At 43.5% G+C, this 15,008-nt stretch overlaps 1 protein-coding gene across 2 annotated transcripts in view; it reads left to right on the forward strand.

Annotated features, from left to right (window-relative positions):
- Positions 1–15,008, forward strand: part of si:ch211-168d23.3 (uncharacterized) — a 44,584-nt gene that overhangs the window by 5,084 nt on the left and 24,492 nt on the right. Inside the window, exons 3-6 of one of the 2 annotated variants that reach the window (XM_014211625.3) lie at positions 4,142–4,269; positions 4,425–4,467; positions 9,429–9,497; positions 11,027–12,609. In XM_014211625.3, coding sequence (XP_014067100.3) covers positions 4,142–4,269; positions 4,425–4,467; positions 9,429–9,497; positions 11,027–12,609 — 1,823 coding nt within the window. The remainder of the gene's footprint in view (positions 1–4,141; positions 4,270–4,424; positions 4,468–9,428; positions 9,498–11,026; positions 12,610–15,008) is intronic. The other variant, XM_014211626.3, reaches the window with a different exon arrangement.

Genomic DNA, 15,008 nt, shown 5'->3' on the forward strand with positions numbered 1-15,008 from the left:
CACTAACTCAAAAACAATCTCTCACAAACCCAGGTGGGAAAAACACCTACTTAATTATGATCTCCAATTAGAGACAACGATGACCAGCTGCCTCTAATTGGAGATCATCCCAAACAAAACCCAACATAGAAATACAAAAACTAGAACATAACAACATAGAAAATCTAAACTAGAAAAAAAAACTGTCACGCCCTGACCTATTCTACCATAGAAAATAACAGCTTTCTATGGTCAGGACGTGACACACACTCTGTTAAACCACTGAAGGAGGAAGGATATGGGGTGCCCTTCACACCAGAGATATACAGTACCAGTCAAAAGTTTGGACACACCTACTCATTCCAGGGTTTTTCTTTATTTTATACTATTTTCTACATTGTAGAATAATAGTGAAGACTTCAAAACTATGAAATAACACATATGGGATCATGTAGTAACCAAAAAAGTGTTAAACAAATCAAAATATATTTTATATTTGAGATTCTTCAAATAGCCACCCTTTGCCTTGATAACAGCTTTGCACACTCTTGGCATTCTCTCAACAAGCTTCATGAGGTAGTCACCTGGAATGCATTTCAATTAACAGGTGTGTCTTGTTTAAAGTTAATTTGTGGAATTTCTTTCCTCTTAATGCATTTGAGCCAAACAGTTGTGTTGTGATAAGGTGGGGGGGGGGGGAACTGACAGGCCTGCCAGTCCATCATTACTTTAAGACATGAAGGTCAGTCAATACGAAACATTTCAAGAACTTTGAAAGATTCTTCAAGTGCAGTCGCCAAAACCATCAAGCGCTATGATGAAACTGGCTCTCAAGAGGACCGCCACAGGAAAGGAAGACCCAGAGTTACCTCTGCTGCAGAGGATAAGTTCATTAGAGTTACCAGCCTCAGAAATTTCAGCCCAAATAAATGCTTCACAGAGTTCAAGTAACAGACACATCTCAACATCAACTGTTCAGAGGAGACTGTGTGAATCAGGCCTTCATTGTCGAATTGCTGCAAAGAAACCACTACTAAAGGACACCAATAAGAAGAAGAGTTTTGCTTGGGCCAAGAAACACGAGCAATGGACATTAGACCGGTGAACATTTGTCCTTTGGTCTGGAGTCCAAATTGGAGATTTTTGGTTCCAACCGCTGTGTCTTTGTGAGACGCCGTGTGGGTGAACGGATAATCTCTGCATGTGTATTTCCCACCGTACAGCATGGAGGAGGAGAAGGTGTGATGGTGTTAGGGTGCTTTGCTGGTGACACTGTCTGTGATTTATTTAGAAATCAAGGCACACTTAACTAGCATGGCTACCACAGCATTCTTGAGCATTACGCCATCCCATCTGGTTTGGGCTTAGTGGGACTATCATTTGTTTTTCAACATGACAATGACCCAACACAGCTCCAGGCTGTGTAAGGGCTATTTGACCAAGAAGGAGAGCGATGGAGTGCTGCATCAGATGACCTGGCTTCCACATTCCCCCGACCTCAACCAAATTGAGATGTTTTGGGATGAGTCGGACAGCAGAGTGAAGGAAAAGCAGTCAACAAGTGCTCAGCATATGTGGGAACTCCTTCAAGACTGTTGGAAAAGCATTCCAGGTGAAGCTGGTTGAGAGAATGCCAAGAGCGTGCAAAGCTGTCATCAAGGCAAAGGGTGGCTATTTGAAGGATCTCAAATATAAAATATATTTTGATTTGTTTAACACTTTTTTGGTTGCTACATGATTCCATATGTGTTATTTCATAGTGGTGATGCCTTAACTATTATTCTACAATGTATAAAATAGTACAAATAAAGACAAACCCTTGAATGAGTAGGTGTTCTATAACTTTTGACCGGGAGTATAGATATCCCTAATATGACGACTGCTGTACACAACATAGAAGCTTATCAGGTCCTGATCATCCTACTATGCTTCTTCACCCGAGGTTGACACCCAATTGCTGATCAATCAGTTCTTTATTCTCCAGGCTCTGCTTTGTCATCAAAATGGACAACCTTGCAATGAGTGACATGTATCCATCGTGATTTTCCCTGGACTTTTACTGCTGACCTCGTTATGAGCAAAACTTGATAAGGACCTTCCCATTTTGGCCCTAATGTCTCTGTTACATATTTTTGTTATACTATCACCCACTGTCCTGGTACTACGTCATGTCCCCCACCCCCCCCCCCCCCACCCCCCCCCCCTCGGGAGTTATTACCCACGGCCTCTGTTACTTGTCTGTCTATGATTTCTCCTACTGCATTAGAAAGTTATATTCAATAGTTAAGTATTGTGTCACTCATAAAATGTATGTCTGCTTTTCTCAAATCTAACGTGCCTGGTAGTGACACGGGTCGACCTGTGACGACCTCAAACAGACTCAACCCTGGGGTTTTGTTATGTGTTGCCCGTATACTACATAATACTGTAGGCAATGCATCCGGCCATGCTATCCCTTCTTGATGCATCTTTGAAAGTTTCTCTTTCAAAACTCTATTTGTGCGTTCTACCTGTCCACTCAATTGAGGATGGTAAAGGGCAGTGTAGTTGCCAGTCTATGTTCAGAAGACGAACTACCTCCTGACACACTTTTCCTGTGTAATGCGTGCCTTGTTCGGGAATCTAATTGTTCCGGAAATACCCATCTGGGAATTATTTCTGGAATCAGAATTTTAGCTGTGTGTTGTGCAGTTCCTTTCTTTAGTAGTGTAGGCTTTAACCCATCGTGAGAAACGATCAACAAACGACCAGCACATTTTCATGTCTTTTACATTTGGGCAGCGTGATGTAATCAAGCTGTAAATGTCTGATGGGTCCTGGTGGGGCAGGCGGTACGTCATGTCTGTATTTTCAACCATCCCTTGGTGTTGTTTTCCATACAAATGTTGCAATTCGCCATGACAGTCTCAGCCTCTTTCCGCACACCAGGATTCCACCATTTGCCCACAAAATGATAAACTATCTTGTCCAAACCAATGTGTCTCAAATAGGGGATCTGTTTCACCAAGTAGGGTAGGAGTGCATTTGGCACTACACATCTCCGGTTGTATTTTTACACACCTTCTTGATGGAGTTTGCACCCTGCAGTCATCCATTCCAAACACTTCATATTTTGGTCCACTGTTTATGTCATGCCCTGATCTGTTTCAACTGTCCTTGTGATTGTCTCCACCCCCCTCCAGGTGTCGCTTATTTTCCCCAGTGTATTTATCCCAGTGTTTCCTGTCTCTCTGAGCCAGTTCGTCTTGTATGTTTCCAAGTCAACCAGCGGTTTTCCCCGCTCTCCTGCTTTTTTTGCATTCTCCTTTTTCTAGTCCTCCTGGTTTTGACCCTTGCCTGTTTCTGGACTTTGTACCCGCCTGCCTGACCATTCTGTCTGCCTTGACCACGAGCCTGTCTGCCATTCTGTACCTCCTGGACTCTGATCTGGTTTTAACCTTTTTGCTTGTCCACGATCATTCTCTTGCCTACTCCTTTTGGACTAGTAAACATTGAAAGACTCCAACCATCTGCCTCCTGTGTCTGCATTTGGGTCTCGCCCTGTGCCTTGATAGCTTTACATGTCTATAATGTGTTGTAATGTATCCAAGGTGTATCTCCTAACCAGTTTAGGTGACAAAGGTGTTCTCTTGGCAGCCGCCTTGGCAGCTCTGTCAGCCAGGTCATTACCTTTACTCTCATCTGTAAAGATTTTCCCATGTGCTTTCATTTTCAAAATTGCAACTTGTCCAGGTAACTGGAGAGCATTCAGTAGAGCTCTCACCTCTGGTCCATTCTTCACAGAAGCTCCCAGTGATGTCATGAATCCTCTGTTTTTCCATATTTATTCAAAATCATAGGTAACGCCGAAAGCATACATCGAGTCTGTGTAGATTTGAGCTATTTTTCCTTCAGCCTGTTTACGTGCTTCTGTCAAAGGCACCAGGTCCGCCACCTGTGCGGATGTTCCTGCAGGTAACGTGCCTGTCACTATCACGTTGTCCATTGTAGTAACTACCCAGCCTGCACCCCCCCCCCCCCACCTCCATAATGTACAATGAAATCTATCTTTTGATATTGAATAATGTTTTCTCAGCAACCACTTTCTAAGTATGATTTTCCTACCGAATAATGAGGTGTGCTGCGATGCTGTAGCTACTTCAAAACATCTCAATGTCACCAGGTGCTGAAGATGCATCTAGAACGAGAGAGAGAACTATGTGATGTGACCTTCTCATCCTCCTCCTCCTCCTCCTCTCCTTCAGTTGACATGGAGAATGAAGACGGGACGTGTCTACTTGATGTTTTGTGGTGAGTGCTGCTGACAAGATCTTTCTGCAAAAAAAAAAAAAAAGGTTGCTGATAGAAATGAAATATGATATTAGTTTGATACTCAGAGATAATATGTTTAATCAGCCAGTCCTCTTCGAAGAGCTATATTTAACCCTGTTCTATTTTCCATTCAGTGATCCCCAAGCCTTAAATAACTTCCTTCATGGAACCAATGAGGTAATACTTTCTCTTATTATCCAGGGTTAATTAGAACTGTATCTCAGAGAGACAATGCCAAATGTATTATTGATTTTATAAATAGCTGTAGGTGTTGTTCATGGTACAAAAACGTTGAAAATACAACTATTGTTGTCACAGAGACCCAGAGAAAATAGCAATCAGAATACTAGTTTAGTAGGATCTCTATGGTCATACCTGTCTGTCATCTCACATTTACATTTACATTTTTAGTCATTTAGCAGACGCTCTTATCCAGAGCGACTTACAGCAGTGAAAGCATACATTTCAATTAAATTCATAACATTTCTTTTTTTATTACATTTTTTTCCCATACTGGCCCCCATCTCTATTGTCATAACTGTCTGTCTGTCATCTCTACGGTCATAACTGTCTGTCATCTCTATGGTCATAACTGTCTAACTGTCTGTCATCTCTACAGTCATAACTGTCTGTCATCTCTATGGTCATAACTGTCTAACTGTCTGTCATCTCTATAGTCATAACTGTCTAACTGTCTGTCATCTCTATGGTCATAACTGTCTAACTGTCTGTCATCTCTATGGTCATAACTGTCTGTCATCTCTATGGTCATAACTGTCTATCATCTCTATGGTCATAACTGTCTGTCATCTCTATGGTCATAACTGTCTAACATCTCTATGGTCATAACTGTCTGTCATCTCTATGGTCATAACTGTCTGTCATCTCTATGGTCATAACTGTCTAACTGTCTGTCATCTCTATGGTCATAACTATCTAACTGTCTGTCATCTCTATGGTCATAACTGTCTGTCATCTCTACGGTCATAACTGTCTAACTGTCTGTCATCTCTATGGTCATAACTGTCTAACTGTCTGTCATCTCTATAGTCATAACTGTCTAACTGTCTGTCATCTCTATGGTCATAACTGTCTAACTGTCTGTCATCTCTATGGTCATAACTGTCTGTCATCTCTATGGTCATAACTGTCTAACTGTCTGTCATCTCTATGGTCATAACTGTCTGTCATCTCTATGGTCATAACTGTCTAACTGTCTGTCATCTCTATAGTCATAACTGTCTAACTGTCTGTCATCTCTATGGTCATAACTGTCTAACTGTCTGTCATCTCTATGGTCATAACTGTCTGTCATCTCTATGGTCATAACTGTCTATCATCTCTATGGTCATAACTGGCCCCCATCTCTATTGTCATAACTGTCTGTCTGTCATCTCTACGGTCATAACTGTCTGTCATCTCTATGGTCATAACTGTCTAACTGTCTGTCATCTCTACAGTCATAACTGTCTGTCATCTCTATGGTCATAACTGTCTAACTGTCGGTCATCTCTATAGTCATAACTGTCTAACTGTCTGTCATCTCTATGGTCATAACTGTCTAACTGTCTGTCATCTCTATGGTCATAACTGTCTGTCATCTCTATGGTCATAACTGTCTATCATCTCTATGGTCATAACTGTCTGTCATCTCTATGGTCATAACTGTCTAACATCTCTATGGTCATAACTGTCTGTCATCTCTATGGTCATAACTGTCTAACTGTCCGTCATCTCTATGGTCATAACTGTCTAACTGTCTGTCATCTCTATGGTCATAACTATCTAACTGTCTGTCATCTCTATGGTCATAACTGTCTGTCATCTCTACGGTCATAACTGTCTAACTGTCTGTCATCTCTATGGTCATAACTGTCTAACTGTCTGTCATCTCTATAGTCATAACTGTCTAACTGTCTGTCATCTCTATGGTCATAACTGTCTAACTGTCTGTCATCTCTATGGTCATAACTGTCTGTCATCTCTATGGTCATAACTGTCTAACTGTCTGTCATCTCTATGGTCATAACTGTCTGTCATCTCTACGGTCGTAACTGTCTGTCATCTCTATGGTCATAACTGTCTAACTGTCTGTAATCTCTATGGTCATAACTGTCTAGCTGTCTGTCATCTCTATGGTCATAACTGTTTAACTGTCTGTCATCACTATGGTCATAACTGTCTGTCATCTCTATGGTCATAACTGTCTAACTGTCTGTCATCTCTACAGTCATAACTGTCTGTCATCTCTATGGTCATAACTGTCTAACTGTCTGTCATCTCTATACTCATAACTGTCTAACTGTCTGTCATCTCTATGGTCATAACTGTCTAACTGTCTGTCATCTCCATGGTCATAACTGTCTGTCATCTCTATGGTCATAACTGTCTATCATCTCTATGGTCATACCTGTCTGTCATCTCTATGGTCATAACTGTCTAACTGTCTGTCATCTCTATGGTCATAACTGTCTAACTGTCTGTCATCTCTATGGTCATAACTGTCTAACTGTCTGTCATCTCTATGGTCATAACTGTCTGTCATCTCTATGGTCATAACTGTCTAACTGTCTGTCATCTCTATGGTCATAACTGTCTGTCATCTCTACGGTCGTAACTGTCTGTCATCTCTATGGTCATAACTGTCTAACTGTCTGTAATCTCTATGGTCATAACTGTCTAGCTGTCTGTCATCTCTATGGTCATAACTGTCTAGCTGTCTGTCATCTCTATGGTCATAACTGTTTAACTGTCTGTCATCACTATGGTCATAACTGTCTGTCATCTCTATGGTCATAACTGTCTAACTGTCTGTCATCTCTATTGTTGTCACAGAGAACCAGAGAAAATAGCAATCAGAATACTAGTTTAGTAGGATCTCTATGGTCATACCTGTCTGTCATCTCACATTTACATTTACATTTTTAGTCATTTAGCAGACGCTCTTATCCAGAGCGACTTACAGCAGTGAAAGCATACATTTCAATTAAATTCATAACATTTTTTTTTTTTTATTACATTTTTTTCCCATACTGGCCCCCATCTCTATTGTCATAACTGTCTGTCTGTCATCTCTACGGTCATAACTGTCTGTCATCTCTATGGTCATAACTGTCTAACTGTCTGTCATCTCTACAGTCATAACTGTCTGTCATCTCTATGGTCATAACTGTCTAACTGTCTGTCATCTCTATAGTCATAACTGTCTAACTGTCTGTCATCTCTATGGTCATAACTGTCTAACTGTCTGTCATCTCTATGGTCATAACTGTCTAACTGTCTGTCATCTCTATGGTCATAACTGTCTAACTGTCTGTCATCTCTATGGTCATAACTGTCTAACTGTCTGTCATCTCTATGGTCATAACTGTCTGTCATCTCTATGGTCATAACTGTCTAACTGTCTGTCATCTCTATGGTCATAACTGTCTAACTGTCTGTCATCTCTATAGTCATAACTGTCTAACTGTCTGTCATCTCTATGGTCATAACTGTCTAACTGTCTGTCATCTCTATGGTCATAACTGTCTGTCATCTCTATGGTCATAACTGTCTGTCATCTCTACGGTCGTAACTGTCTGTCATCTCTATGGTCATAACTGTCTAACTGTCTGTAATCTCTATGGTCATAACTGTCTAGCTGTCTGTCATCTCTATGGTCATAACTGTTTAACTGTCTGTCATCACTATGGTCATAACTGTCTGTCATCTCTATGGTCATAACTGTCTGTCTGTCATCTCTACAGTCATAACTGTCTGTCATCTCTATGGTCATAACTGTCTAACTGTCTGTCATCTCTATAGTCATAACTGTCTAACTGTCTGTCATCTCTATGGTCATAACTGTCTAACTGTCTGTCATCTCCATGGTCATAACTGTCTGTCATCTCTATGGTCATAACTGTCTATCATCTCTATGGTCATACCTGTCTGTCATCTCTATGGTCATAACTGTCTAACTGTCTGTCATCTCTATGGTCATAACTGCCTAACTGTCTGTCATCTCTATGGTCATAACTGTCTAACTGTCTGTCATCTCTATGGTCATAACTGTCTGTCATGTCAATGGTCATAACTGTCTAACTGTCTGTCATCTCTACGGTCGTAACTGTCTGTCATCTCTATGGTCATAACTGTCTAACTGTCTGTCATCTCTATGGTCATAACTGTCTAACTGTCTGTCATCAATATAATAGTATTGTAAACCTTGTGAATATTATATTGATTTTATATATCATATTGTGAACTTCTCTCTGTTTCACCGGTATGATCATGGTATTGTCTCTCTGTTTCACCAGTATGATCATGGTATTGTCTCTCTGTTTCACCAGTATGATCATGGTATTGTCTCTCTGTTTCACCGGTATGATCATGGTATTGTCTCTCTGTTTCACCAGTATGATCATGGTATTGTCTCTCTGTTTCACCAGTATGATCATGGTATTGTCTCTCTGTTTCACCGGTAGGATCATGTCTCTCTGTTTCACCAGTATGATCATGGTATTGTCTCTCTGTTTCACCAGTATGATCATGGTATTGTCTCTCTGTTTCACCGGTATGATCATGGTATTGTCTCTCTGTTTCACCAGTATGATCATGGTATTGTCTCTCTGTTTCACCAGTATGATCATGGTATTGTCTCTCTGTTTCACCGGTATGATCATGGTATTGTCTCCTTGTTTCACCAATATGATCATGGTATTGTCTCTCTGTTTCACCAGTATGATCATGGTATTGTCTCTCTGTTTCACCGGTAGGATCATGTCTCTCTGTTTCACCAGTATGATCATGGTATTGTCTCTCTGTTTCACCAGTATGATCATGGTATTGTCTCTCTGTTTCACCGGTATGATCATGGTATTGTCTCTCTGTTTCACCAGTATGATCATGGTATTGTCTCTCTGTTTCACCGGTATGATCATGGTATTGTCTCCTTGTTTCACCAGTATGATCATGGTATTGTCTCTCTGTTTCACCAGTATGATCATGGTATTGTCTCTCTGTTTCACCGGTATGATCATGGTATTGTCTCTCTGTTTCACCGGTATGATCATGTCTCTCTGTTTCACCAGTATGATCATGGTATTGCCTCTCTGTTTCACCGGTATGATCATGGTATTGTCTCTCTGTTTCACCAGCTGCAGAATGATGACCTGCTCATTACCTGTTCCTCTGGAGAGCCTTCCTCCCTCTTCACTGACACCCCGGTGAGTCTCCTTCCCTCTCTCTCCATCTCTCTCTCTCTCTCTCTCCATCTCTCTCTCTCTCCATCTCTCTCTCCCTCCATCTCTCTCTCTCTCTCCCTCCATCTCTCTCTCTCTCTCTCTCTCTCTCTCTCTCTCTCTCCATCTCTCTCTCTCTCCATCTCTCTCTCTCTCTCCATCTCTCTCTCTCTCTCTCCATCTCTCTCTCTCTCTCTCTCTCTTCACTGAGCCCATGGTGAGTCTCCATCCCTCTCTCCCTCCCTTTCTCCATCGCTCTCTCCCTCCCCTTTTCCATCCCTCTCCCCCATCTCTCCCTCCTTCCTCACTGACCCCCTGGTGAGTCTCCCTCCCCCCCTCTTCACTGAACCCCTGGTGAGTCTGCCTCCCTCTCTCCCTCCATCCCTTCCTGTCTCCCTCGCGCTTCACTGACATCCTGCTGAGTCAGCCTCTGTATGCACAGACAAACCCACACCTACAAAAAAATATGCTATCTAGAACATAAAAGGGTCCTTTGGCTGTCCCCATAGGAGAACCCTTTGAAGAAACCTTTTTGGTTCCAACAAGAACCCTTTCGGGCGGCAAGTTGCCTAGTGTTTACCTTACATTTACGTCATTTAGCAGACGCTCTTATCCAGAGCGACTTACAAATTTGTGCATTCACCTTATGATATCCGTTTAAGAGCATTGGCCAGTAAACGAAAGGTAGCGGGTTCGAATCCTCAAGCCGTAGGTGAAAAATCTGTCTGCTAAATGAAATAAACTACTAAAATGTTAACTGTAAATGTTCCAGGTAGAACCCTTTCCACAGAGGGTTCTACATGGAGCCCAAAAGGGTTCTACCTGGAACCCGTTTTTTCGAAGAGTTCAAATCCCATTATTTATCCCTCACACTGTAACTCTAGGATCATTCTGATGTTCTCCTACTCTAGGATCATTCTGATGTTCTCCTACTCTAGGATCATTCTGATGTTCTCCTACTCTAGGATCATTCTGATGTCCTCCTACTCTAGGATCATTCTGATGTTCTCCTACTCTAGGATCATTCTGATGTTCTCCTACTCTAGGAACATTCTGTTCTCCTACTCTAGGATCATTCTGTTCTCCTACTCTAGGACCATTCTGATGTTCTCCTACTCTAGGATCATTCTGATGTTGGCCTACTCTAGGATCATTCAGATGTCCTCCTACTCTAGGATCGTTCTGATGTTCTCCTACTCTAGGATCGTTATGATGTTCTCCTACTCTAGGATCGTTTTGATGTTCTCCTACTCTAGGATTGTTCTGATGTTCTCCTACTTAGGATCGTTCTGTTTTTTTCCTACTCTAGGATCGTTCTGATGTTCTCCTACTCTAGGATCATTCTGATGTTCTCCTACTCTAGGATCATTCTGATGTTCTCCTACTCTAGGATCGTTCTGATGTTCTCCTACTCTAGGATCATTCTGATGTTCTCCTACTCTAGGATCATTCTGATGTTCTCCTACTCTAGGATCATTCTGATTAACTCCTACTCTTTTATCTCCATCCCTTAGAGCCCAATTTCTCTGTTGGCAGATGACATTACCACCTCGCAGGACACACCCCCTGCAGAATGCGTTGACCTGTCCTTCCTGGAAGAGGCTCTACTGGGGGGGTCCCCCGAGGGAGAGGGGGAGAGAAGAGGGGAGGGAGAGGAAGAGCAGGAAGAAGAGGAAGTACCACCCTGTGACATTCTGCAGCAGAGTCTTCAGGAGGCTGACATCACAGAGCACACTATGGCTCAGGAGGCGGGGCTCGTCCAACCAGGGCCTGGGGATGGCCACACCCTGTCTCTCTACACACCTGGCCCCCCACTCCTCCTCCCTCCTGCTGCCGTGCCGTTCCTCTCCAAAACCCTAGCCTTCCCTCACCCCCACCCTGGCCCCCCCAACCTGCAACACAGGGACACCCAGGCTGCGGTGGAGCCTCCCCAACCATCCCTGCTGGCCGTGGGACCAGGCTGCCCCTCCCTGAAGCCTGCTGCTCCCCAGCTGATGGGCCTCCTCCCTGGGAATATCTTCCCCGCACCCCCCCCAGAGACTTCCTTCTCCCTGACCCATGCACAGGCCTCCAACACCTCATTTTCCCTCACCCAGAAGGCAGTTCCTAGCCTGACAGGGCGCCCCCTACTGGCCCCAACCCTTAGAGCGGCTGCAGCTCCCGGGATCTTTCTCCAGAGAGGGCCCCTGCCCATCCAGCCCAAGCTGCCTATCAACATCCAACCCCGACTTATTCAGATAAGCCCTAAGCCTCCTGGCCCTGGTTGTCCTGGTCAGAAACCCTCCCCAGGTCTCACCTTCCTCCCTGGGACGCCCTCGTCAAACATCCTCCTGTCCCCCCCTCCTCCCCAGCCCAAGCCTGCCCAACACCTCACTAAGCCCCATCCCCAGCCTGCCCAACACCTCACTGCCCCCCATCTCACCAAGCCCCAGCCTGTCAGCCTGCAGCTGGTCAACCAGGGAGGAGGCTCCTTCCTGATCCAGCCTCAAGGTCTCTTCCATGGCCAGAATCAGTTCCTCCTGCCCGCCCAATCCCCTGTCACCCTGTCCCAGCTCCCTGGCCAATCCCCTGTCACCCTGTCCCAGCTCCCTGGCCAATCCCCTATCAACCTGTCCCAGCTTCCTGGCCAATCCCCTGTCACCCTGTCCCAGCTCCCTGGCCAATCCCCTGTTAACCTGTCCCAGCTTCCTGGCCAGTCCCCTGTTACCCTGTCCCAGCCTGGCGGTTCCGCGCAGCCCCTGTTCACCTCTGGCCACCAGGGAGCAACAGTCCAGTCTGTCCAGGGTATGACACCCTCCATGGGCCACCACCTGGTAGATGGGTCCCAGATCCTAACGGCCGTGCCCCACCACAGACAGCTCAACTTCAGCCCCCACACAGTCTTCAGCACCACCTCAACAGGCCAGCTCTCCCTCCGCCAGGGAACCCTGCTCTCCGGGCCCCTGCAGCTGCAGTCAGGGTCCCCTACTGTCTTCCAGATGCCAGCCCAGTTGACGGGTGCCTACAATCCCCAGGGGCCCCAGGGACAGGGGGGTCCAGGCCAGCATGCCACCCTGCTCCACAGCCCTGCTCTAGGGAGCCACATCACCCTGATGCAGTGAGTGTGATATAGAGACTATATGAGTATATGAGTGTGATATAGAGAGTCCCAATTGGCTCCCTATTCCACACAGGGCCTAGTGAATGTTTTCACACCCCTTGCACAGTTGGCACATTTTGCTGCCTTAAAATATAATCTAAAAAGGGATTTTTTTTTTTTTTTACTTCTCTAGGGCCAGTGGGACGATTTCGTCGCACCTACGTAACAGCCAGTGGAATCCCGTGGCGCGTTATTCAAATACCTTAGAAATGCTATTACTTCAATTTCTCAAACATATGACTATTTTACACCATTTTAAAGACAAGACTCTCGTTAATCTAACCACACTGTCCGATTTCAAAAAGGCTTTACAACGAAAGCAAAACATTAGATTATGTCAGCAGAGTACCCAGCCAGAAATAATCAGACACCCATTTTTCAAGCTAGCATATAATGTCACATAAACCCAAACCACAGCTAAATGCAGCACTAACCTTTGATGATCTTCATCAGATGACAATCTTAGGACATTATGTTATACAATACATGCATGTTTTGTTCAATCAAGTTCATATTTATATCAAAAACCAGCTTTTTACATTAGCATGTGACGTTCAGAACTAGCATACCCCCCGCAAACTTCCGGTGAATTTACTAAATTACTCACGATAAACGTTCACAAAAAACATAACAATTATTTTAAGAATTATAGATACAGAACTCCTCTATGCACTCGCTATGTCCGATTTTAAAATAGCTTTTCGGTGTAAGCACATTTTGCAATATTCTAAGTAGATAGCCCGGCATCACAGGGCTAGCTATTTAGACACCCACCAAGTTTAGCCCTCACCAAAGTCAGATTTACTATAAGAAAAATGTTATTACCTTTGCTGTTCTTCATCAGAATGCACTCCCAGGACTTCTACTTCAATAACAAATGTTGGTTTGGTTCAAAATAATCCATAGTTATATCCAAATAGCGGCGTTTTGTTCGTGCGTTCAAGACACTATCCGAAAGGGTAAAGAAGGGTGACGCGCCCGACGCGTTTCGTGACAAAAAAATTCTAAATATTCCATTACCGTACTTCGAAGCATGTCAAACGCTGTTTAAAATCAATTTTTGTGCCATTTTTCTCGTAAAAAAAGCGATAATATTCCGACCGGGAATCTGTGTTTTAGTACAAAGAGAGAGAAAATAAAAACATGGGGTCGCCTCGTGCATGCGCCTCAGTCTCATTGTCCTCTGATAGACCACTTACCAAAGGCGCTAATGTTTTTCAGCCAGGGGCTGGAATTACATCATTCAGCTTTTTCCCGGGTTCTGAGAGCCTATGGGAGCCGTAGGAAGTGTCACGTTACAGCAAAGATCCTCAGTTTTCAATAAAGAGAGTCAAGAAGAACAAGAACTTGTCAGACAGGCCACTTCCTGTAAGGAATCTTCTCAGGTTTCTGCCTGCCATATGAGTTCTGTTATACTCACAGACACCATTCAAACAGTTTTAGAAACTTTAGGGTGTTTTCTATCCAAAGCCAATAATTATATGCATATTCTAGGTTCTGGGCAGTAGTAATAACCAGATTAAATTGGGTACGTTTTTTATCCGGCCGTGTAAATACTGCCCCCTAGCCCTAAGAGGTTAAATCCTACTGATCTACACAACTGGTTCCACATTTTTCAAAGTAAAAGAAAAAGTATAGAAATAAATGAATAGAAAATAAAAGATTAAGATATCTTGATTGTGTATGTCTTCACCCCCCCAGAGTTCATACTTGGTGGAAGCACCTTTGGCAGCCATTACAGCTGTGGATCATTTTGAATAGGATTCTACCAACTCTGCACAACTCTTAGGGCAACATATATATTGTTTTTGTCATAATTGCTCAAGCACAGTAAATTCGGTTGGGAATCATTGATGGACAGCAATATTTGAACCTTGTCTCTGTTAAAAAAAAAATCTATTTAAAATCATCCACTATGTTTACAACAAGGCCCTTAAGTAATAATGCAAAACATCATGGCAAAGACATTTTTTTGTCTTAAATGAAAAACCTCCCTTCCCTTTCAGTTAGTCAATTTCGGTACAGCATACTATGGGGATCGTACTCTCGTGACTTCAGTTAAAGGATCTACAATCATGCCTGACAAGGCCAATTAAATCTGTACCTGGCTGGAACCCCCTTTCCTTCCGCAGGCGATAAGAGTCTCGGATTCATTCCTTCAATTTTTCCACTCTTCATCTCGGTGTGAAACAGGAACGATTCACGCTATTAAAATAAACAATTGTAATGCGAGACTGTCTTAATTGCGCCAACTAAACTGTCCCTTAGTGGTAGAGCGTGCTCGCCCCCTAAAATGTTTATTTATTTAACTAGGCAAGTCCCCTACTGGGGAACAGTGGGTAAACTGCCTTGTTCAG

The sequence above is a fragment of the Salmo salar genome, chromosome 09, assembly GCF_965601325.2.
Source record: "Salmo salar chromosome 09, fSalSal1, whole genome shotgun sequence".
Taxonomy (NCBI): Eukaryota; Metazoa; Chordata; class Actinopteri; order Salmoniformes; family Salmonidae; genus Salmo; species Salmo salar.